This window comes from Lithobates pipiens, unplaced genomic scaffold (assembly GCF_037356315.1).
Source record: "Lithobates pipiens isolate NorthernLeopardFrog02 unplaced genomic scaffold, aLitPip1_a1.2 Scaffold_19, whole genome shotgun sequence".
In the NCBI taxonomy this organism is placed as follows: Eukaryota; Metazoa; Chordata; class Amphibia; order Anura; family Ranidae; genus Lithobates; species Lithobates pipiens.
In genome coordinates this window covers 174,319,412-174,344,735 of record NW_027507764.1, presented here as the reverse complement: position 1 = coordinate 174,344,735, position 25,324 = coordinate 174,319,412, and the positions used below count along the sequence as shown (strand labels likewise).

At 44.5% G+C, this 25,324-nt stretch overlaps 1 protein-coding gene across 2 annotated transcripts in view; it reads left to right on the top strand.

Moving 5' to 3' along the window:
- NUP214 (nucleoporin 214) overlaps nt 1–25,324 on the top strand; it is a 187,386-nt gene that overhangs the window by 105,306 nt on the left and 56,756 nt on the right. For both annotated transcript variants that reach the window (XM_077491484.1, XM_077491485.1), the window contains exons 26-31: nt 882–984; nt 1,942–2,041; nt 6,719–6,789; nt 20,071–21,711; nt 21,862–21,932; nt 24,653–24,806. In XM_077491484.1, coding sequence (XP_077347610.1) covers nt 882–984; nt 1,942–2,041; nt 6,719–6,789; nt 20,071–21,711; nt 21,862–21,932; nt 24,653–24,806 — 2,140 coding nt within the window. The remainder of the gene's footprint in view (nt 1–881; nt 985–1,941; nt 2,042–6,718; nt 6,790–20,070; nt 21,712–21,861; nt 21,933–24,652; nt 24,807–25,324) is intronic.

Sequence of the window (25,324 nt, the reverse complement as noted above, 5' to 3'; positions counted from 1 at the left end):
GAGAGCTGACGGTTCTCCTTACCTTCCTTTTGCCCGATTTGGATCATCAAGCACAGCCGTATATAACATTTCCCTGACATTATTCCTGAAGGTGGTTTTTTATTTATTTTATTTATTTTCTGCCCCACTGTTTAACCGTGAAATTTAGTGATCCTTTGTACCAGGCACTATTGTTTTTATAGTATTTACTATTATCCTTTTTGACTATATTCCAGGCTTGGGTTTGAGCTGCCAGCTGCAGGTTCGCCCTATTTGGCTTCTCCCCATATTAAGCACCAGTACCATACACTTAGTGTTACTAAACCCAGTAATATGAAAATAGTTCCTCTGCTGCTCCCCCCAGTGCCCACAGCTTATACATTTTCTTTTTACATTGAAATATATGCACTGTATACTTTTTGGCCGCGCTGTATACCACGTCAGTGATAAATTGCAGTTTCTCCATTGCTGAGAGTTCAGGAAGGTAGAGATTCCCACTGCAGCCTGTATACACACCCACATGTGTGATGCCAATATCATGTGACCTGGCTAGTTCCGATCAACAAGTAATTATTCTCTCCAGCATAATACACAACTGAGCATGTGCAGTTCGGCTACTCTGCCTGTGTTAGCTGGCTTTACCCAGATAGAAAGCGCAGGAGGGGGAGGATCTATGCATACAGGATAAAACTGCCTTTGTACACAATGCAGAGGGAGGATTAACCCTTTAAGTTCCACAGTGAGTATAACTAGCATGCTATGCTGCAAATACAGACAGGTTTTACTGTTGTGGATTTAGTAACACTTTAAAATAAGTACTAGTTGTAGTTTTGCCCATAAACTAGTTTTATTTCATACTCCTTTTTGTCCATCTGTTTTTATTAATTGTTCTTTTTTTACAGGTTCAGTTGCAGCCACCCAGTGGATTCAAGACGCCATCAGCTTCAGCTCCTACCAGCAATGTCATTGCACAATCAGGATCTGGGTTGGCAACCAACAAACCGGGTGAGTTAATGGAATCGCTTTCTTTAGCCCTTTTTTTTCTGCCAAAGCTGTTTTGTTTTTTGTTTGTGCATTTTAACTTGTGTGCATAAAAACAAGAAAGAAAAAATAAATAAACATTTTAGGCATGAAAAATAGTTAAAGCGTTTGATAACCCCCCCCAAAAAAATATGGATCCTGCTCCTTTAAAGAATTTTATACAGCATATTGCTTGTGCTGTGTAATTTGGACCCCTTTAATACCTAAAAAAAAAAAAAAACCTGGCTGATTCTGCCAGTTTCTCCCCTCTCTTATGTAAACAGACCACGATAATCATGGTTGCTGTACCCCTCATACCGTGGCCTGTTTGCGTGCTTCTGTCATCCGCAGCCTGCTCTCCTGTGTCTGTCTCCTCTTTTTTAAAAGAAAAAACAGAGACAGCGGGGTACTGTTTAAAGAGACAAAACAGATAGTGTTAATATGTGAAAGTGGGTTAAAAACCACTTTAAGGCCCCCACACATTATTTTCTGAAAGCGGAGACTCTGGAGAATGCTTGGGTGTAACTTTATTATTGTCCATTCATACTATTTTAGTCTAGAACCATTTTTTAAGCTTTAACTTCTAGGAGCAGATTTTTTTTTTTTTCCTGGCTCTTTTTTCTTCTTGTTTTTAGCTTATAGTGTGCATGGAGCCTTAGACCCCTGATATTCCCCTGCCTTTCACTGCAGCTAATGGAACAGAGATGGTGTAGTAGTTTCTTCCCCAGCCAAAGCAGCTGGGAAAAGTGACACCTGAAGCTGCAAGTAATGTAATAGAAGTTTCTTTTGGGTTCTTTCTAATTAGGGAGTTATTCAGATATTCACTGGTCTTCCTTCCTTCTACCCAGCTCCCAAAATTAATTTGACCTTCAGTTCACTTTAGCTAACTTCACATGTTTTTCTGTTTTTGTTTTTTATTATTATTATTTTTTTTTTTTTTAGGACAAACCAGTTCAAAATTTGAGGCCCAGACTACAACTTCTTCAACTGGCTTGACTTCTGGTCTCCAAGGCAACAAAGCATTTTCCTTTTCAGGACCTAGGTAAGAACACCAGACAGGGCTGTCTACTGGAATTGTAACATATGCAGTTCCAAAGAGTAACCACACTCCAAAAGTTTCTTGCTTCAGAAATTTCTTTATAGTTCTTGCATGCATGTTTATAAAACACGCAGAACCATTTCAAATCTCAAGGCTCTTTGTCAGGTGAAGTGCTAATTGCACTTCAAAGGCAGACTCATTAAAGTATCACACATCACTAAAACTGTCAGTATGGTGCTGTATTGCATGCTGTTCATACTCGCTCAGTCACAATGGGATTCATGTTCTGTATTCTGAAAAAAACCGAAGTGATCCTGCTGTTCTCTGTGTCCTCGCTATAGCCTTAGATTGTGTAGACAAGCTGTTGCCACATCTACTGAGCATACTCCATTTTCAGTTCCCTTCTTGGCTGTTCATTTCCTCCTTTTCCTTATATGTGCAGCCCATGTGATTATAGAGTCACACATGTGAGTGCATGCACTCCAGATAAATGAAAGCCCACTCCCTCCCTTCCTCCTCCATGCCCAATAAACCGCTCTACAATGTGGGGGCAGGCTATAAGATGATGATTGATGGGGGCATCACCTCCCTGTAATTCCAAGCACATGCAAGCATTAGACACAGGATTTGATTGCTTGAACTTCCCGCTAGATAGCCCACACCATGGCAGAGCAGTAGAAGCTCCTCCCACCAATGTCTCTCTTCAGATGGGCTGGGAAAGAGCTGGGTCACATGACAGCTGTATATCTTTCACAATAAATACTGTGTCATCATCCATATACATAAACGGAAGGGATTATGTAAATGAAACAATGTGTGTTCAGTATCACTTTAAATAATACTGCAGAATGGAAATCGCACAATCAAGCCCAGACACTACTGGCTAATAGTATGTGTTAGCAACCAAACTATTATACAACATGAACAGTTTGCTAAGAGAAGAAATCTCACCCCTAAACAATACAGGTTCCTTGTATCACAACTTAACCACATTCCTGTTACCTTGTATCAACCTGAACAATCCACATTCCTTAATGCTGGGGTCCCCAAAAAAGAAACAATGTATCTCAGGAATCTTTCTAAAGCCGTTGAAAAAGTGCGCTACAGCTGGCCATACACTAGTAGTATTTGGTAAAATTAAATTTGTTTTAGGCTCCATGCACATTAGTGTTTTTTATTTTTTTAAGCTAAAAAAAAAAAAAAAAAAAAAAAATGCTGTTAATAGCTTTCTGTAGTAGCGTTTTAGGGGCATTCACATTTTATTAGCATTTTTGCAGTAAAAGGAAAAACAAAAAGTTTAAAAAAACGCTATTAGGAGCGTTTCTGCTTGAAAAATGCTCCATGTAACTCTACAAAAAATTAAAAAAAATTCTGTGCCTAGATGCTGAAGCTCAAAAAATACTAATAGCCTAAAGTAATGTTCATGGACAAATAGGATAACACGACTTAGCTTCTAGGAGCAGAAAAAAAATGCTAATAGCTTCTAGGAGCTTAAAAAAAATGCTAATGTGCATGGCTTAAGTATGTTGTTCGATTAATTCTTTTTTAAATCGTTAGTGGGGTCAGTTTAACATCAAAAAATACATTCATTCGAAAACTAAATGTTAAAATAGAAGTGCTAGATAAAAAAAAAAAAAAAGAAAAATCAATCAAAATCACTTAGTTGGCTGCTGTAGCTGTCCCCCATTGGCTCTAAGACCAAGAACCGAGCAATCACATAATTACTGCTTGCTCAGTTCTTGGTCTTCACTGAGCAGGGAGCGGTGAAGCGGAGAATCACAATTTTTTTTCTTAGAAGATAGATCGCGATTCTCGCGGTATATCATCATCTTTCACATTAAAACAAAAATATTTGGGCTAACTTTACTGTTTTTTTTTTCATTATTATTATTATTCATTGAAGTGAAATTTTTCCCAAAAAATTGGATTTGAAAGACCGCTGGGAAAATACAGTGTGACATAAAATATTTCAGCAAATGCCATTTTATTCCCTAGGGTCTCTGCTAAAATATATATGTTTGGGGGTTCCAAGTAATTTTCTAGCAAAAATTGATTTTAACTTAAGAAGTGTCAGAAAAAGATTTAGACTTTAAGTGGTTAAACTTCCTGCATTTACAAGTTAAAAAACTGGCAGACTGCCTGGATGTTTTCTTTTGACATCTGAGCGAGCAGTTTCTCAGAATCGCAACCTCTGCAGGAGAGATCTCAGGGGGGTGAATCGAGATCACTATTTTTTAACGTTTAATCGTGCAGCTCTACTGTCAATCATCGACACTCTGCTCTACCCCTCCAGTGCTCACTGGTGTACCGGGCTGTGGAGGGGGGGGGGCAGGAGCAGCTGGCTGAAGCTCTCAGCAGCTCTCTGAGAGGCGTCATGTCACATGCCTCGCTCTGATTGCTCACCTGGTTCTAGAGCTGCTTAATTAATCGTTAAAAAAAATTGCGATCTTGATTTCTCTCTCTCTCTCCCCCCCCCCCCCCCCCCCACGATCTGTGTTGCTGATTTTGCTGGTTCTTTCATATGGAGTGGAGAGACCAACTGCTCACCCAGCTGTCAAAAGAAAACATCAGGGCAGTCTGCCAAGTTTAGAATATGAAACATTGTAACCAACCTTCCTTCTTAGATCAAAGGGATACAGACAGACAAACTTTGGAAGTCTGGGCAGTCTGCCAAGTTTTCAAAAATTTTTGTAAATGCAGGAAGTTTAACCACTTAAAGTCTAAATCTTTTTCTGGCACTTGTTTCTCAAGTTAAAATCAATATTTTTTGCTAGAAAATTACTTGGAACCCCCAGACATGATATATATTTTAACAGAGACCCTAGGGAATAAAATGGTAATTGCTGCAATATTTTATGCCACACTGTATTTGCCCAGCGGTCTTTCAAGTGCAATTTTTTGGGAAAAAATACACTTCAATGAATAAAACGAAAACGCTGTGAGAATCGTGATCTATCTTCTAAACAAAAAAAAAACGTGATTCTCGTTTTAGCCAGAATCGCGCAGCTCTACCTTGTTCCAGTCGGTGGTCGCTTCTGCACCCACTTATACACACAGCCACTTCTACAGAAACGTGTGCATTGGGATCAATGCATTGCAACATTATTATTGGGATCCCTGCAGATCCTGGACTTGCTCTGTGACACCATCTGACAGGGGTCTTTAGCCCCTTGTCGGCTGTATCTGGGTCACAGGACTGCAGAACTAAGTAAAAAGAGCTTTGGCCATACTTCTCCTTTTTTAAAAGCAAATTCAAAATCTACTAGTGTATAGCCAGCTTAAAGCGGTATGAAACCCAAAAGCAAACATTGTATCGCAGCTTACCAATTCATAGATGTCACGGCTGCTTTCATTTTCTTTTTTACGGTTTCTTTACGTTTTCACCTGGTGATCCAGCCAGTTAGTCTGTTGTTTTTTAAGAGCTGAAACTCTCCTGCAAATGTCGCATTTAGTATTGAGACAAACCATTTACCTCTGACGGGTGCCTACAATGGTCAGCTTTTGTGTATTCATGTGAAACCTTTATCCCAAAAGAACTGTTGCAGTAACTGCTTTGTAACTGTGTGATTGGCTTCAATTTTCTAGTGTATTTAAATCTGCTAGTACAGTCCCCTCCACCCAGGCCGACAATGCTGCTGTCCAAATGTGCTCCTTCATCCAGAGTGGGGACATTCTAGTGCAGGAGGTGTGTTACTTGTAATCTCACCAGGGGAAAACGGGGCAAAAAACAAAACAAAAAAGAAAACAAATACAGCCACCACATCTAATTATTGGTAAGCTGCAATAAAACATTTTTGGTTTTAGGTTTAATACCACTTTAAAAAAAACTTTTGTATTTAGATGATCATTTACTCAGAATAACTACTGTATTATTTTGATGCTATTCACTAGGCAAATATAAAAATAGCAATATGCCTAGTATTAGCCTCTAGTAATCCCTGTATAGCAAGGCTGGAGCATGACAAGAACAAGCAGCACAAGGACCCGGTCAGTCTATGGCTCCCATTACTTAAAGCCTAAATAAAAAGCTGCCAGCTGCAACTGATATATGCCTCCACTTAAATTGATGATGGAATTTAAATCAGCGGTGCTCTTTGAATAAACTCACTTAAGGCTCGGTTCACACAGGGGCGACTTGTCCAGGCGACTTCGCCGCCTGACAAGTCGCCCCCGTTCTGTACTACCGAACCGTTCTAATAGGAGCGACTCGAGTCGCTCCGACTTAGAAAAAAGGTTCCTGTACTACTTTTGCGGCGACCTCGGGCGACTTGCATTGACTTCTATACAGAAGTCGTTTTGCAAGTCGCCGCTGAGGTCGCGGCGCGGCAACTCGTGCCGCGTACGGTGTGAACCGAGCCTAAAAGGACCTTAAATTTATTCAACACAATTATTTATTAAAAGACCAAAAATATATATAAATATATACCTCCACCCAAACCTGATGCAATGAAATCAGCAGTGCTTCAGAGCACATTATGAAAGGTCCGTTTAGTAAATTATTTAGTTTGAAATAAATGGTTCGGCAACAGGGTCTCTTTAAACTGCAAATAGGTTGTTGAATATTGTGCAGATTTATATAAACAGCTTTGATATTTCCTTGTTCCATTTTTTTTTTTTTAAATATCCTTTACTCTGTATTATGCATGGTACATGATGATTTGTGATCTGTCTGCTTTGCAGTGGTGTGTTCCCAATGGGTAATGGCGCTCCATCTTCTGCTCCGTCATCCAGTCAAGGAAGTATAGCTCAAGGTAATTAGCTCTTTACTAAAAGCCATAATTTATGCTCTATTGACGTAGTGATCGCGCGTGCATGCGTGTGCGTGCGTACCGTTTTTTCATATTTGGGTCTATTTTATGCTGGCTTTCTGCTTTTTATTTCTTCTGCTTCCCACCCATTTTTCATTGCACAGCTAAAAAAAAATCGCATTGTCTCTCCTGTCGCACATTTGTTGATGTATTGAAAAGCAAATAGAAATGTGTGAAAAATAAATAGTTGCTGGTAAATTTTATCGCATACTGTTGTATTTTTCTTGGACTCCATTGGTAAGATATCCACACCAGAAATGTTAGTTTTGTCTAACTGCTGTTCCTAGTAAAAAGACATAATATATCACTGGCCTAATGTATTCTCCAAAATGTAAAATACAGAAGTGACACTTTAGTTATGGACCTGTGGGAGAGGACAGGGACACAGACAGCTGCAGGAAATACTTGTGTTGGAGATGTATGAAACTTGTGGTCACACTAAAGACTATTTAGGGCCTCATTCATATGGAAAAAGTGTTCCAGCTGTGGCCAAATTCAGGTGGATTTCTGTGGCTGGATGCACAAGTGGATGCTCAAAACTTTAGTCGCTGAGCCTGTACAAAGCAATGACAGGCTGACAGCGGCTGGTGTTTGGTTTTAATTGCACAACCAACGATTACTTGCTGTTAGGGGCAGATGTTCGCTCCTAGATTCAAGCTGTTTGCATCCAGGGGTGATCATCTATCCATACTGCAGATAATGGCTGCTGTGTGCCCAGGAGTGAGGTATTTGTTTTTTCTGTGTTCGCCTTTAAATCGGGAGTCCACCGTTTTTTTTTTTTTGTTTTTTTTAAAAGCCAGCAGCTACAAATACTGCAGCTGCTGACTTTTAAAATAGTGACACTTACCCGCCCAGCGCGCCCGCGATGTCTGCACCCGAAGCCGATCGTCTCTCGGGTGCTGCCGCCGCCATCTTGGGTATGGGAATCAGGAAGTGGAGCCTTTCAGCATAATTTCCCAGTTCCCTACTGCGCATGCGCGAGTCGCGCTGCGCAATAAGGATGGTCCCTGCTGTCTCTGGGATCCGTGTGTTTCCCAGCAGGCAGCGGGGGACTTTCGGAAAGGGGAGTGCCTTCTGCAAAATCTACGCCTGAAGTGGGTGCAGATACCTGTACTGTACAGGTACCTGCACCCCCCTCCCCCCCTGAAAGGTGCCAATTGTGGCGCTGGAAGGGGGGGGGGGGGAGGATTCCAATGAGCGGAAGGTCCACTTTAGGGTGGACCTCCGCTTTAAGTGTGAATTCACAATGAGACCTGTAAGATCACTGGAAATAGGAAGCTTAGAATGCAACCACTACTGAAAATGTTGAGCTATTTTGTTAGTTATGAGTTCCAAATGCACATCAAACGCAGTGAAACATATGTATATGACATCCTTTTTTTTTCTTCTTTTTTCTGAAACACACAGTTTAAATGTCTCATAATTTCATGAGCCTCCAGGTATGCATGTGCTGACCTTTAACAAATTCAAGGCTCCCGGCTGATTGCAACACGCCTACTCATACAGCTGACATCTCTGCAGCATGGAATCCTGTCCTAAAATAGATCTTCACTGCATCTGAGCACCACAAACCAAAACCACTATTTAATAAAAAAAAAAGTATGTTCAAAGCACGCTCCCCCATCTATCCATGTCTCCATGCTTTATTTTGTTGAGAAATCATTTGAAGAACACCCCCTAGCTTTTCTGGCCGTGGCCATTTTGAGTAAGGGCAAATGATTCATATAGCATTCACTTTCTGGAATCCATCTGCACAGGCATGTATGCGAGTCTTCTTAGCTTCTCGCAAACTGCAAATGGAACTTGTTATGACTTTCTTTCAACAATGGCTTTCTTCTTGCCACTCTTCCATAAAGGCCAGATTTGTGACTAATAGTTGTCCTGTGGACAGATTCTCCCACCTGAGCTGTGGATCTCTGCAGCTCCTCCAGAGTTACCATGGGCCTTTTGTCTGGTGCTCTGATTAATGCTCCTCTTGCCCGGCCTGTAAGTTTAGGTGGATGGTCATGTCTTGGTGGGTTTGTAGTTGTGCCATACTCTTCATTTTCGGAAGATGAATGGATTGAACAGTGCTCTGAGATGTTTAAAGCTTGGGATATTTTTTTTATAATCTAATCCTGCTTCAAACTTCTCCAACTTTTTATCTTGATCTGTCCCTTGGCCTTCATGGTGCTGTTTGTTTACTAAGGTTCTCTAACAATGAGGGCTTCACAGAACAGCTGTATTTATACTGAGATTAAATTACACACAGGTGGACTCTATTTACTAATTAGGTGACTTCTGAAAGCAATTGGTTCCACTAGATTTTAGTTAGGGGTATCAGAGGGGGCTGAATACTAATGCACACCACACTTTTCAGATATTTATTTGTAAAACATTTTGAAAAACATTTATCATTCGCCTTCCACGTCACAATTATGTGCTGCTTTGTGTTGGTCTATCACATACAATTTCATTAAAATATAGTTACACTTTTGGTTGTAAAGACAAAATGTGGAAAATCTCAAGGGGTACGAATACTTTTTTCAAGGCAAATATGATATACTTTCCTATCGACACCATATTGTCAAAAGTATTGAGAAGCCTGCCTTTACACGCTAGTGAACTTTAATGGCTTCCCAGTCTTAGTTCGTAGGGTTCAATATTGAGTTGGCCCACCCTTTGCATCTATAACCGCTTCAACTCTTCTGGAAAGGTTGTCCACAAGGTTTATGAGTGTGTCTATGGGAATGTTTGACCATTTTTCCAGAAGCGGTGTGGTGAGGTCAGGCACTGATGTGGATGTGAAGGCCTGGCTCGCAGTCTGTTTTAATTCATCCCAAAGGCGTTCTATCGGGTTGAGGTCAGGGCTCTGTGCAGGCCAATCAAGTTCCTTCACCCCAAACTCCTCGCTCATTCATGTCTTTATGGACCTTGCTTTGCACACTGATCCAAATCATTTGGTGGAGGGGCATTATGGTGCGGGGTTGTTTTTCAGGGTTTGGGCTTGGCCCCTTAGTTCCAGTGAAGGGCACTCTTAAAGCATCAGCATACCAAGACATTTTGGGCAATTTCATGCTCCTAAGGTTGTGGGAACAGTTTGGGGATTTCACCTTCCTGTTCCAACATGACTGCACACCAGTGCAGAAAGCAAGGTCTATAAAAGACATGGATGAGCGCATTTGGGGTGGTGGAACTTGACTGGCCTACACAGAGCCCTGACCTCAACCTGATAGAACACCTTTGGGATGATTTAGAGTGGAGACTGCGAGCCAAGCGTTTCTAGTCCAACATCAGTGCCTGGCCTCACAAATGCGCTGAAAGAATGGTCGAACATTCCTATATAGACACTCCTAAACCTTGTGGACATCCTTCCCGGAAGAGTTGAAGCTGTTATAGCTGCAATGTTGAACCCTACGGACTAAGAGTGGGATGCCATTAAAGTTCAGGTGCGTGTAAAAGCATGGGTCCCAAAACTTTTGACAATAGAGTGTATTTACAAATGCTGGCAGTATTAGGATTAAAATAATTAAGGATGAGCTCTGGCATGTTTGCTGAGCCTGCCAGGAAGTCGGCGCTGCGCTAATCACAGGCAGTGAGACATTGTCCCGATGCATGTCTGCAGAGATCGGGAAATGTCTCACTGCCTGTGATTAGTGCAGCGCAGTGCTGACTTCCTGACGGGCTCTGCACATGGGCTGTGCGAACACGCCAGAGCTCATCCTTAAAAATGACTACTAAATAGGAGAGTGAAGTTCCACTTAGAGTCTTTAGTTCCACCAGGTGTGGCCTGTTCTTCTGCCCTTTGACTGCTGAAGCCACAGGTGTGCTTCCATGACCTTCCCTGCAGATTTTGTATCTGGTCTGTGATCCATTGACCGGAGAGATTCTGCATTGCTCCAGCTTTTGTCATATATCCTGGAGGAGTCGCAGTATTCTCTGAATACTCTCAAATTTAAAGAGACTATTTTAGATGTTATTGAGGTTTGGCACAACAGTGCTAAACAAGAGGATCAGCCTGTTCCTTCTACCAGGACGGTTTCCAGTCTGGGGTCTTTTACAGCCCCTAAGGCTGCAAAGACCTTTGCGTTGCACCTGCTATTCTAGCTCTTTCTTTGTTGAGATAAGATGCATCCTGGCAAGCTGCTTGCTTCCCCCAATGGTATGTTGGCTTTGTATACATTTGAAGAAGATTTTGTATAAAAAGTAGGGTTAAGAATTTGTGTCCCGTCTTAATAAATCAACCAATATTCTGTTAAAGGTTACACCCATCTTGAAGAACCGCACGATAAGCATTTGGAAGCCATTTCTAGAACACTGTTCTCACTAGCAGATCTTGCTTCTCAACCAATCATGGCTGCGACTTGGCTTACTAGTCAAAATCCCTGATATCCGTACCCATGCTAAGGACACTTTGGCTAAATTGCCGGACTGCGAAACCCGTATCTAAGAACTGTCTTTGAGGGACATTTCTTTAGATTTACTCTTGATACTATAATCGAAGGTGCAGCTAGTGGCAAGAGCACCCATCTTTCTCAGCAAGAGAAGCCTATAGAACAGACTCCTAAATCATCTCCCACCTATTTCCCTTTCTCCTGTCTTCTCCCCTGCACTCTCCTCGTCGAGACCTCTCAAGCTTGACTCCCAGTCCATCTGCAAGGTCTGAGACTCAAAAGACTGGCAAATCCTCAGACAAGTTGTTTTCTGCATGACCTCTGCTTTACTAGAGTGTTGGGGGGCACCTGTTAACCTTTTGTGGACACTTTAACAGCTTGCATCTTTGATGCTTGGGTGCAGGAAGTGGTATCCTAGGTCTACAAAGATGTTTCACTCCCTGCTCCCCTCCTCTTTTTCACTTTCAGTCTTCCTTAAAGAGATTAAGGCAGAAGGTTTTTTTTGTGCATCAGCGATGTTGCACAGGGCACTCATTGGCTGAGCCAGCAGCGCAGAGCCATTGGCTCCTGTGGTTGTCAATCAGTCAGCCAGCCAATGAGGAGAGAGGGGTGGGGCTAGTCCACGGCTCCTTGTCTGCATGGACTCTGAGCTGTGGCTCAGCTCAGGTGCCCCCCCATAGCAAGCTGCTTGCTGTGGGGGTACTCAACAGGAGGGGAGGGTCTAGGAGCTCGGAAGAGGGACCCGAGAAGAGGAAGATCAGGGCTGCTCTTTGCAAAACCACTGCACAGAGCAGGTAAGTATAACATGTTATTTTTAACTTAAAAAATACAAGACTTTACAATCCCTTTTAATCTCCGCAGAGATTAGCAGATCTTCCCTGTGCCCTTTTGAGTCTTCTAGACCAGTGTGTCATGACACAGTTCCTGTAGTTTAACCGGTTCCCGACCGGCGCACGCCGATGTACGTCGGCAGAATGGCACAGGCAGGCATATTGGCGTACATGTATGTCCAATCTTTATTGCCGCCCTGCCATCGCGAGCGTGCCGGTCGGGACCCCCGTGAGTCCGGTCGCGGGTCCCCCGGACTCGATCGCCACGGGCATACCCGCGATCATCTCACGGGGCGGCTGAACGGAGAAATGCTGTTGTAAACAGCATTTCCCCATTCTGCCTAGCAACTAGTGACGCTGATCTCTGCTCTATGTGATTGGAGCAGAGATCAGTGTTCACTAAATGAAAGCCCAGCCCCCAACAGTTAGTAAAACACCCCTAGGAACACTTAACCCCTACACTGCCACCCACTGGTTAACCCCTTCACTGCCAGTGTCATTTACACAAAAATCACTTTATATAGCAGTGATTGCTGTGGTCCCAAAAATGTCCGATGTGTTCGCCATAATGTCGCAGTCACAATAAAAATCGCTGATCGCCGCCATTACTAGTAAAAAAAAATATTAATAAAAATGCCATAAAACTATCCCCTGTTTTGTAAATGCTATAACTTTTTTGCGCAAACCAATCAATCGCTTATTGCGTTTTTTTTGTTTGTTTTGTTTTTTAACCAAAAATATGTAGAAGAATGCGTATCGGCTTAAACTGAGGGAAAAAAATGTTTTTTTATATATTTTTGGAGGATATTTATTATAACAAAAAGTAAAAAATTTTTCAAAATTGTCGCTCTATTTTTGTTTATAGCGCAAAAAAAAACGCAGGGGTGATCAAATACCACCAACAGAAAGCTCTATTTGTGGGAAAAAAAGGACGTCAATTTTGTTTGGGAGCCACGTCGCACGACCGTGCAATTGTCAGTTAAGCGACGCAGCGCCGAATCGCAAAAAGTGGTCTGGTCTTTGACCAGCAAAATGGTCCGGGGCTGAAGTGGTTAAAGGATTATACTCCTCCAATCTGTTAACCATTCTCAAACCTAAAGGGGCATGCAGCCTATTTTAGACCTCAAAGCTTTGAATGTCTGAATTTGAGTTCATAAATTACGTGGGGATACCACTAGCTTTTGTGGACATCAAGGATGGGTACTTGCATGTCCCCTACTTAGCACATGAATGTTTGTTTTGCTGTGGACCTCCACACTACCAGCTAATGGCTTTGTCTTTCAGCCTCCCATTTGCACCTCCAGTGTCTACTAAGGTACTCGCCCTAGTACTATCCCTGCTGCGCTCTCGTGGCAACCCTGATGTCGGATACTTAGACCAGTCTTTCTCAATCGGGGTGCTATCTTGGGTTGCCAGGATTGCCACGGCATCCTGGTTGAGAAAGGCTGTCAGATCAGACCAAGTTCCCGCTCCCCTGCCGAACTATACATCGGCACAGCAGAAGCTTGATCTGGACAGTGAAGTATAGAGTAGAGGAAGGGGAAGGCATCTTTCTAAATCCTGACCTCCTCTGTCTTCCCCTACAATGCAGTACTTGGCAGTGCACGTGTACAGTACTGCAAGTTTTTAAAAAGGGGGAGTGTGTATGTTACTTTTACTTTTGATCCCTAGTTCTGTACAATCAGAACTGTTTTTTTTCTAGGGTTTGTTCATAATAGAAGCAAGGACTGCCACTTCTCTGAAAAGCAATTCATGCTCTGGTCGCTTCTCAGAGGCATTTGACAGGTAGTGAACAGGCAATATGTTGCCTCCTCAACACCTGTTTTAACTGCATAAATGCAGCAGCCCACATGCAGTGCACACAGCTTCAGCACAGTCCATTCCCTAACCATTTTTTAAAATCGTGACACTCTGAAAACTGGCAATCAATTTTCCAGTGCATAGAGGTACAATTAAGAATTTTTGCAGGCTGGGGTGCAGTCCTGAGTACCTCTTCTGTATAGGGAAGTTGGTTATCAGAGGAATCTTGTTTCCCAATCAGCATTCTGGAGCTTTGGTTGATTTGGTTGTCTCTGCAGCATTGGACTGTCCTGCTGGAGGATCCGGATTGGATCGGACAATACCAATCCAAAATATGGCCACAGTGGTGTCATGCATCTGCTATCGGAGAGAAACCAGAATTCTTGCTGTGGACAGAATTTCACATTCCAGCTTGGTCTGCCATATCCATCCCAGGCAATTGACGTTTGTCAGGCTGACTTCCTCAGCTGACAGTCTCGACTCGGCGGTGGGTTAGTCCCTACACAGAGGTTTTCCAGGGCCTGTCTCGTAGGGGTGCCAGATGCGGATCTCCCAGGTTTATCAAGAAACTGAACAGGTTTGTATCCAGCAACAGCGATCCATTTGCTTAGCAGGTTCCAACTTGAGGGCATTCCTGGTGATCCTCATTGCTCAGCACTACAGCCAGGGCGTGGCACTCCGACTTGTAGACTCCTGGAGGATGCTCCTTGGGCTCTACTAGATTGTCCACATCTTGCCACCTTTATTCTCGGTTGATGGGTTTGATGACATAACTCTTGAAGCCCAGCATCAGAGAGACAAGGGCAACTTTGAACAGGTGATCTATGTTAAAAGTTGGACGCTGAATCTGTGCTGTGTTTGGCCCCCAACACTATTAAAAGTCCAGTTTCTGCCCGTTGTCTTGTTTCAGAGGTCATTGGTCTCCTATAGCTTGGTTAAGGTACAGGGTTTCTTCCATGTAGCTTCTCCAGGTTGTTCCCCTGTGATGTGAATCTGGTTCTCTCTGCACTTCAGAAACCCCTGTTTGAGCCCCTTAGAGACTTAACCCTTTACTTTCACCCAAAATGTGGTCTTTCCTGTAGCCATCTCTCAGCGAGGCACGTGTCTAAACTGGTGATCATATCCTGCAAGGAACATTTTGGGGTTTTGCATATTAACATGGTGATGTTGAGAGCCTAGGACCCAGCACAGTGGTTTCTGAATTTCACCTCAACATGACCATTCTTCCATTCCTCTGTCCAGGCTCCAGTTCACTAAAAATGAAATGATCTTTCATTGTCTAGATGTGGTTAGGGCTGTGAGGGTCTGTGTCTCAGCCACTGCTTTCAGAAAGACTGATTCCTTATTTGTCATGCTGGATGGTCCCCGTAAAGGTGCACTGGTTTCTGTTTACGCCATTTCTAGGTGGCTCATACAGGCCATCATCTAAGCTTATAGTCTTGATTTCTACCCTTTCCTGTCCAGGTACACTCTACTAAATAACAAACAAATGGCCCCTGCCCCCATCTATAACTGGCCTTCACAGCAAGGAGCACATGGAGGGGCAACGCATGCAAGACAAAACCAGAGAAATTTCCCAGCTTAACTCACCAACCAGTCTGCTTACCAACCAAATTAAAGTGATTGTATACTCAAATTTTTAACTTTTACCTACAGGAAAGCCTATAATAAGGCTTACCTGTAGGTAAGAAAAAAATTTCTTAAACCTGTACGGTTTAGGAGATATTCCCCTCGGTATGCGCCGCTGACTGCAGCGGCGCATGCGCACAAGGGGATTCTCGGCCTGAAAATCCGGCAGTGGCCGGCCAGCCGGAATGAAATCTCCCGCGAGCATGCGCGGGAGTGATGATATCGCGGCTCTGGCCACTCACAGCGCCGGAGCCGCGATACCCGGAAGAAACGCCGAGGGAGCATGTCCGCTCCCTCGGCGTGGATCGGGCCAGATGTCGGGGCCTCGTTCTAAGGTAAGTATTTCATAATGAGCTAGTATGCGGTGCATACTAGCTCATTATGCCTTTTGCTTTGCAGGTTTAAAAAAAAAAAATAATTGCGCGTTTACTACCGCTTTAACCTGTTTAACAGTATGCGTTTAAAAACAGGGGTTTAGTTGGCACACATTTGCAAACGTATGAGTAAGCTGAAGGGCCCTTTCACGGCACCCTGTGTTATGCAGTCCTAACCCTTGTAAACTTGCACAGTGGGAGCACATGCATTCTAAGGCCTCGTGTACACTGATGCTGGTAAACGGATGTTCAGAGGCAGTTGGCTGCTTTTTTTCAGCTTCCCCTGAACTCATCCAATGTTATCTTGTGTACATGTGCACAGGTTCGTTTAATGTCGTTTTTAGGCAATTGAGTTTAGAGGCCTTTTTTGGAAAGCAAAAAAATGAGTTCAGACGCTGAGTTTAGAGGCATTCCAAACACTTCTAAATGTGCATTTAGTTTACAGGTGTTTTTCCATTTTTGGCTATTTTGGGGGAAAAAATATATATATATTTTTTCAAACGCTTCTAAACACAAACGCGGTATGTAAACGCACCAAAATTGACGTTTTAAATGTGCGTTACTATCTGTCAAGTTAAATCGTTCAGGAGAGGTTGTAAAAACATCCTGTGTACGTTAAGCCTAATGGATAGATAGAGGGCAGGTGGGCCTGGAGGTAGCCCAGTCCTTAAAGTCACAGGGGCACACTGGACACCCAGCGCATAGCACAATGGCAGCAAAAGGTGTCCAGTGTGTCCCCTTACCTACAGTGGGGCAAAAAAGTATTTAGTCAGCCACCAATTGTGCAAGTTCTCCCACTTAAAAATATGAGAGAGGCCTGTAAATGTCATCATAGGTGTACCTCAACTATGAGAGACGTGATGAGGTTTGCTTTCAAAATCTCATGATACATGGCCCCATTCATTCTTTCATGTACACGGATCAGTCGTCCTGTTCCCTTTGCAGAGAAACAGCCCCAAAGCATGATGTTGCCACCCCCATGCTTCACAGTAGGTATGGTGTTCTTTGGTTGCAACTCAGCATTCTCTCTCCTCCAAATACGACGAGTTGTGTTTCTACCAAACAGTTCTTCTTTGGTCTCATCTGACCATATGACACTCTCCCAATCCTCTTCTGGATCATCCAAATGCTCTCTAGCAAACCTCAGACGGGCCCGGACATGTACTGGCTTAAGCAGGGGGACACGTCTGGCACTGCAGGATCTGAGTCCCTGGCTGCGTAGTGTGTTACTGATGGTAGCCTTTGTTACGTTGGTCCCAGCTCTCTGCAGATCATTCAGTAGGTCCCTCCATGTGGTTCTGGGATTTTTGCTCACCGTTCTTGTGATCATTTTGACCCCAAGGGGTGAGATCTTGTGTGGAGCCCCAGATCGGGGGAGATTATCAGTGGTCTTGTATGTCTTCCATTTTCTAATTATTGCTCCCATGGTTGATTTCTTCACACCTAGCTGCTTGCCTATTGCAGATTGTCTTCCCAGCCTGGTGCAGGTCTACAATTTTGTTTCTGGTGTCTTTCGACAGCTCTTTGATCTTCGCAATAGTGGAGTTTGGCGTGTGACTTTGAACTTGCTGTCAGTATAAGACACCTGTCCACAACCTCAAACAGGTGCCATTACTACAGGTAGTGAGTGGAGGATAGAGGAGCCTCTTAAAGAAGAAGATACAGGTCTGTGAGAGTCAGAAATCTTGCTTGTTTGTAGGTGACCAAATACTTATTTTCCACCATAATTTGCAAATAAATTCTTTCAAAAATCGGACAATGTGATTGTCTGAATTTGTTTCCACATTTTGTCTCTCATAGTTGAGGTATACCTATGATGACAATTACAGGCCTCCCTCATCTTTTTAAGTGGGAGAACTTGCAGAATTGATGGCTGACTAAATACTTTTTTGCCCCACTGTATATTGCATCAGTAACAAACATATGGCCCCTGCTCCAATCTATGACTGGCCTTCACAGCAAGGAGCACATGGAAGGGCAACGCATGCAAGACGAAACCAGCCATTGTGCTGGGTGTCCATTGTGCCCCTGTGCCTTTGAGGACTGGGATACCTTGAGGCCCACCGGCCCTCTATTCATTAGAATGCATGTGCTCTCACGGTTGGAGACTCTCATAAATTTACAAGAGTTAAGACTGCAGTTAATTTTTAACACATACTGTTAGACAGGTTAATTCGGTTGGTAAGCAGACTGGTTGGTGAGTTGAGCTGGGAAATTTCTCTGGTTTTGTCTTTGATTGCTTCTTTGGCTTTTTGGCATCAAGCAACTATTTCCCAGATTTACTACTACCTGATCTTCTGTTCACACATTTTCTAAATTCAACCAGGTGGATTTTGTGGTCTCTCTTGATGCCAGCTTGGAGCACAAGCTCCTTCGGGAAGCTCATTAAGCTGCAGACAGCTCTCTGTTGTTTTTGGGGGCTTGTTAGTGTGTTTTTCTGTGCTGTCCACAGATGGACTGCTTTTTGATGTCCTGAAGGTGAAAGACTCCCTGTGTCCCTCAATAGACGAAAAAGAAAACCGGATTTTTTTTTTTTGTACTCACCAAAAATAATCTTTTTATTGGAGTCCATTGCGGGAGACAGGTCTCACCCCTCCATGTTTATAATCGTGTTCTTGGTACTGCTTTACTTCAAAACTGAGGCGCACTGGTAGTAAAAAGGGTTATCCTGGGCTGGCCTGCAGTCTTTTTGTTTGCCAGTGTCCAATCCTGTAGCCAGCAGTGTAATCTGAAGGGGAAATACTTTCTGTGTTCCTCAATAGACTCCAAGAGAAGGATTTTACAGTATGTGCAAAAATCCTATTATATTGCAGATTACCAGTCCTTTGGTTGGTACACGAGTTGTTCTCTGATAAGAGAATCATTCACTGACACAATCCATTCCGACTGTGTGGGCGCCGTTGTAAGATAGCCATTTCCTAGCAATAAGCTTCCTAGCCAGAAATAGTGTAGCTTACCAGTCCTTAAATGTAGTGGCTGCATTCAAATTTCTTTTCCCTCTGGCTTTTGTTTCCTTTTATTTTTACCTGGTGATCCTGAGAGTAACACACTTCCTGTACCAGGGTAACCAAGTTCCCTGAATCCACTCTGTGATGAAAAAGTGTTCCCCCTAGGATAAGGAGGTGTGTTAGGACTACAGAACACATACCCTTCTTATCTGCATAATATGGGGTGAGGTGTTTTTTTTTTTTTTTTTTTTTTTTTTTTTTTTTTTTTAGTTCAGAGGAGAACTGAACTGGGCTGATAACACTGATTGAGATTTCAGTGTGGTATGTGCTGCATAAATATCTACTTTACTTACCCGAGCCCCATCTTGATCCACAGGTGTGCATGAAACCAGCGTCTCTCCTGGGTTTCTCTCTCCTTAAAGAGATTGTAAAGTCTTGGTTTTTTTTTTCCTATAAAAAAAATGACAAACATGTTATACTTACCTGCTCTGTTGTAGTGGATATGCACAGAGCAGCCCGGATCTTCCTCTTCTCGGGTCCCTCTTCTGTGCTTCTGTTCAGTGCACCCACAGCAATCAGCTTGCTACCGCCGAGTTACAGCTCCCTGTGTACATTGAGACATGGAGCCCTGACCCGGCTCCGCGCCCTCTCTCCCCTGATTGGCTACCTGACATTGACTGTAGCGGGAGCCAATTGCACTGCTGCTGTGTCTCAGCCAATCATGAAGGAGAATATCAGGCGGCTGAGACTCTCGTGGACATCTCTAGACAGAGAGGCACCTTAGGTAAGTGTTAGGTGGGCTGCTGAACAGAGAAGGCTTTTTATCTTAATGCATAGAATGCATTACGATAAAAAAAACCTTCTGTTTTTACAAACCCTTTAATGGCTCAGACAGCAGCAGGAGTCAATGGCTCCCACTGCTGTAAATCACAGCCAGTGAGTCAATGAGGAGAGCGTGGGGGTGCTCTTTGTGTAAATGGACAACTACAGGTTTGCTACCTTGGGCACTCGGGGCAGAGGGGAGGAGCCAAGACCTCCGGCTGGGGACCCAAAAAGAGGATCGGGGCTACTCTGTGCAAAACCATTGCACAAAGCAGGCAAATATAACATGTTTTATAAAAAAAAAAAAAAAAAATCTTTCTTTTAGAATCACTTTAAATAACCATACCTGATTTGTTTCCATTATTGTGTACCTTTTTTTTTAATTATATAGTAAAACATTTTTTATAATTGCACACGCAAGTAAACTTTTTTGTATTTGTTGTTTCAGTAAAGGACGCTAGCCTGCCAACCCCTTTTATTAACAACAATGGGAACAAGTTCCACTTTGGCCTTGGAACAGAAGCAAACTTTGCTTTTGGCCCCCCTAAGCCAGCCACTGGTATCTCCACTGCTAGCCCCTCAGATTCTACAAGTGCTAAATCAACATCTGCCCAAGCTCCTCCACTTACTACATCACAATCCACTGGTGTAGGCATGGCATCTGCACAGACCTTCACTGGAGGAGAGACTTTGGGCAGTTTTTCAGGACTGAGGGTCGGTCAAGCAGAAGACGTACCAAAGACAGAGCCTCCTAAAGTCACTCCATCAATACAGCCAGTAAAAATTTCAGGTGGTGCTCCTTTGACAGGCATTGGAGGATTTCAGCCTTCAAAACCTGTAGAACCAGCTTCAACAGCAAGCAGCTCTTCAACCATGTTTGGTAATATGAAATTAACAAACCCTGGGATAGCTGGTGTGTTTAATTCTACTGGCATTAAGCAAAACTTCTCATTTACAACACCAGCCACTACAACTTCTGAAACTGAAGTTTCGTCCACGACACAAGTTGCATCCTCTCTGCCTTTTGGTGGTTTCATAGCTCCTTCAACATCACTTCAGACTCCTACAACAACAGTTTCTGCTTCACTGCCTACACCTGTACCCAGCTCCACACCTGTGGAGGCCAAACAACCAGCACCTGAAAAACCATTGAATGAGCCGGTGGTTCTCCCTCCCCAGCTGCAAGCATTGCTTACTGCCGCAACAGAGAGTAGTAAGGAGCCTGCTTCTGCACAAACTATTTCAACGACTGAAAGAACAATGGCCACAGTTCCTGCTGTAATACCTACAGTTGCTAAGACAAATACACCAGTTTCCGTTTTTTCAACCACAGCGAGCTCCAATCTAAATGTCCCCATCACTTCCACACCTACATCAATCAGTCATTTGTCTCCTCCTGCAGCCGCCACCTCTGAAGGACCTTCTTCTAAGACTCCAGTGTTGGTTACATCAGCTCCTACATTGGGTCCTACCAGCACCCCGGTCACGTCTGCATCTGCAGGGTCTACTGCAACAGCCTCTTCTTTTGGCCAACCACCAGAAGCAACTGCACCTACTGCAACAACAGCTGGTTCTCTATTTGGCCAGGCACCAGCACCTAGTACAGGTACTCTGTTTGGTCAGCCAAGCAATACGTCAACAACCACATCTGGGATTACTACTTCTGGCTTTGGCACACCAGGTTTTGGATCAGCAGATGGTGGTGGAGGCTTCGGACAGCCTACCTTTGGTCAAACGGCATCACTTTGGAAAGCCCCAGCTAGCTCTGCTAGCAGCTTCTCCTTTGCACCATCCGCCTTTGGATCCCAACCAGCCTTTGGACAGGCTCCTGCTTCAACTGCTGCAACCAGTAGTGGTGGCAGCCTGTTTGGAGCGTCTGCAAACACGAGCAGTGCAAGTTCATTCTCATTTGGGCAACCATCAACCGGCAACAATGCATCCACTTCTGGAGGCCTATTTGGACAGAGCAGCACCCCAGTTTTTGGCCAGGGTTCCACATTTGGGCAAAGTGCTCCTGTTTTCGGCAGTGCAAGCTCATCTACAACGACGACGACGTCATCTTCTGCATTCAGCTTTGCGCAACCATCAGGTGGGCATTTCCTTCATTACTTATTTGTCCTTCTAAACTTGGAAGTGATGTCTGTGGCTTTGAACCTCTTTAAGAGTTTAATTGCAGTGAAATTAAGAAATAAAAAAGAATATCTTTAAATGCAATCTTTTTTTTGCTTTTACTTTTTAGCATTTGGCTCCAATTCCACTGGATCAGTATTTGGCCAATCACAAAGTGGCAACGCAAATGTCTTTGGACAGGTATCTATTGTTTTGTTTTTTTGTGTGTATATGCAGGTGCCTTTATAGAGTCAAGGTTCAAATGGGTTGCTCTTAAAGTTTTTTTTGCCAGTGTGTTATTCTCTCCTCAGTTTTTTATTGGCTTTGGAGACTCCAGTGGGAATATCTCATCCCAATATCCGACCAATCTGTTTTACAGTCTGCTGACCACAGCATCTTAGTGAGTTGTCTGTATGAAGAATCGGCTAGAGCAGGTGTTGTCAAGTTTCAAGGTTTAGGGGACTTCAGTTGTGACCCCTGATGTTGCCAAAGAGCCGCACATAATGAGAAAATGTAATTCTTCACAAGACTTTCAGAGACTGCAAAATTGATAGAGGGAACTGTCAAAAACTATAGATATGACAAGTGTGGTGAAGACATGCGGTAGAATATTGTTATCTTTTGTGAGACCAGGTCCTAGTAAATTCTTTCTAAAAGATTCCATGCCCCATGTAGATCGGATTATGTGGAGTATACGGTGCAGCAGTCAGGACTGTGTAATGTACAACATACCACATATCGTGCCACAGTCAGACTGCAGTGGTCAGGACTATGTAATTGCTCAGAGGGCAGTGACCAGGTGTTAAGTGTACACTTAGGATGTTGCTCAGTATGCTACCTTCACTCCACATTCCCCTGTACACAGATGATCGTCATGCCACCTTATACTGGAGGCCCTTACATTGGTGATCAGCACTCAGTGTGTCCCCATAATAGGTGGTCAGTGTATCCCTTTCATTAGTGATCAGCCTGTCTTCCCCTCCCTTTTGCGGTAGCAGCCAGCGTGTCTCCCCCTCCCCTTTGCGCCGGTGGCCAGCGTGTCTCCCCCCTCCCCTTTGCGCCGGTGGCCAGCGTGTCTCCCCCCCTCCCCTTTGCGCCGGTGGCCAGCGTGTCTCCCCCCCTCCCCTTTGCACCGGTGGCCAGCGTGTCTCCCCCCCTCCCCTTTGCACCGGTGGCCAGCGTGTCTCCCCCCCTCCCCTTTGCGCCGGTGGCCAGCGTGTCTCCCCCCCTCCCCTTTGCGCCGGTGGCCAGCGTGTCTCCCCCCCTCCCCTTTGCGCCGGTGGCCAGCGTGTCTCCCCCCCTCCCCTTTGCGCCGGTGGCCAGCGTGTCTCCCCCCCCTCCCCTTTGCGCCGGTGGCCAGCGTGTCTCCCCCCCTCCCCTTTGCGCCGGTGGCCAGCGTGTCTCCCCCCCCCCCTTTGCGCCGGCGGCCAGCGTGTCTCCCCCCCTGCCCTTTGCGCCGGCGGCCAGCGTGTCTCCCCCCCTGCCCTTTGCGCCGGCGGCCAGCGTGTCTCCCCCCCTGCCCTTTGCGCCGGCGGCCAGCGTGTCTTCCCCCTGCCCTTTGCGCCGGCGGCCAGCGTGTCTCCCCCCTGCCCTTTGCGCCGGCGGCCAGCGTGTCTCCCCCCTGCCCTTTGCGCCGGCGGCCAGCGTGTCTCCCCCCTGCCCTTTGCGCCGGCGGCCAGCGTGTCTCCCCCCTGCCCTTTGCGCCGGCGGCCAGCGTGTCTCCCCCCTGCCCTTTGCGCCGGCGGCCAGCGTGTCTCCCCCCTCCCCCTTGCGCCGGCGGCCAGCGTGTCTCCCCCCTGCCCTTTGCGCCGGCAGCCAGCTTGTCTCCCCTTTGCACCAGGGGTAAGTGCGTCTCCCCAGCCCCCCCCCCCCCCCCCCCCCCTTTGCACCATCCCTTACACTGGGGACCAGTGTGTGTCTCTCCCTTATGCTGGCATCCACTGCGTGCCCACCCCTCCTTCTCTCTTCCAACATTGGCATCCATATACAGGCAACAAAAGGCACAGCACTTCTCCCAACGCCTTTACCACTCATTACAACAGCTTGTCTCTCCTGCCGCCTTCCATTGCTGTCAAACTGCAGCCCAGGGATTGAGAAACATTGCTGTACAAGACAGACAGTGAACATGTTACATAAGACTGTTAGACTACCGCCTTTTTTTTTCCGGGTAGAGACTACTGCTTTTACATCTCTAGAAAATCAGCACTCCCACCTCTGACTACTCCCTGATAGTCCAATGACCACATACCAAACACCAAAGAAGCTTGGGTTCAAAAGCAGGGAGCTAAAGACTGAACCATACATTTCTAGTTGATTTTAAATTAGAATCTATTTTAAATTTAGTAAACTGGGTGCCCACTGTTGTGTGTTTGTTTGTTTTTGGGGTTTGTTTGTTTTTTTGCTCAACCAGTGGGCTGAATGGAAAAAACAAAACCTGATTCCTGCGTCCACCCAAGCAATGTGGATGTGGGGATCTCCCTTGCTGTGCTATTGTATTTTGACAGCGGTGAATACACGGATCAGCACTGCAGTAGCTGATGAAATGCTGGTTTTCCAGCAGGACTGTTCGACAGAAGCCCATTTTAATTATCAGCTGTTGTTGAACAGAAAGGGCTACACACAGATTGAAATTCAGTCAGTTCCTGCTGAATGGGCCAAATTTTGGTACGTGTGTAACCCAGCTTTAAGCTGGTGTTGGTATGAGTCCGAGAGCCCCAGCCAGCGATGCCGATGTTGGAGTAGAAGATTCTCATAAGTGTTCTAGTCAGTAGTCGAAACTTTGTGGAAGCTCAAGCAACACCCAAAACAGAAAATATCTATTGAGTGTAGGGTTTAATCTATGCTGACACGTTGCCTAAAACACAGATCTCTCTGTTGATCATCTTATTATTATTATTTATTTTATTTTTTGTTCTTTGCAGGCGTCTTCCACCAGTGGTGGGCTTTTTGGCTCAAGCAGCAATAGTACGGGTGGTGGTTTCTTTAGCGGTCTTGGTGGTAAACCCAGCCAGGAAGCTGCCAACAAGAACCCATTTGGATCATCCACCACTGGCTTTGGGTCACCCAGCTCTGCAAGTAAGTATTTTCTAACATTTTTTTAAGGCCGATCCTTTAAAAGAAATGGAAATTTGTTATATTATGATTGTCTTGTCATAATGATTTGATGCAGGTCATGCTTACTTTGCCTTGTTAGAAACCCTCAGACAGGTTTAATAACATAATCCTGTTTCAACTCTGAGCAAATCAGACTAAGTCCAGACTAAGAATATGATAAAAACGCATAAGCTGATGTAATTTTTTTAGTAAAAACTGTACATTTAAAATTATGTAGGTCCAAAGGTACAGACAGAAGATGTATGCAAATCTCACTTTTCCTTTGTTGAACTTGATTCCTCTGTCTCCCAAGCATATTTGTTGGGTCTTCAATGCAATGGGCAGTCCTTTTGACTAATGGCAGACCAGGCCAACCTTGAAGTTTAAAGTCCCGATTGCCAGGGATTGGGACACAGAGTGCAGGGGCTAATTAGTAAGCCCATATACACCAATTGTCCATAATTATATGGCCACCCACTATAACCCGCTGAGGCATGGAC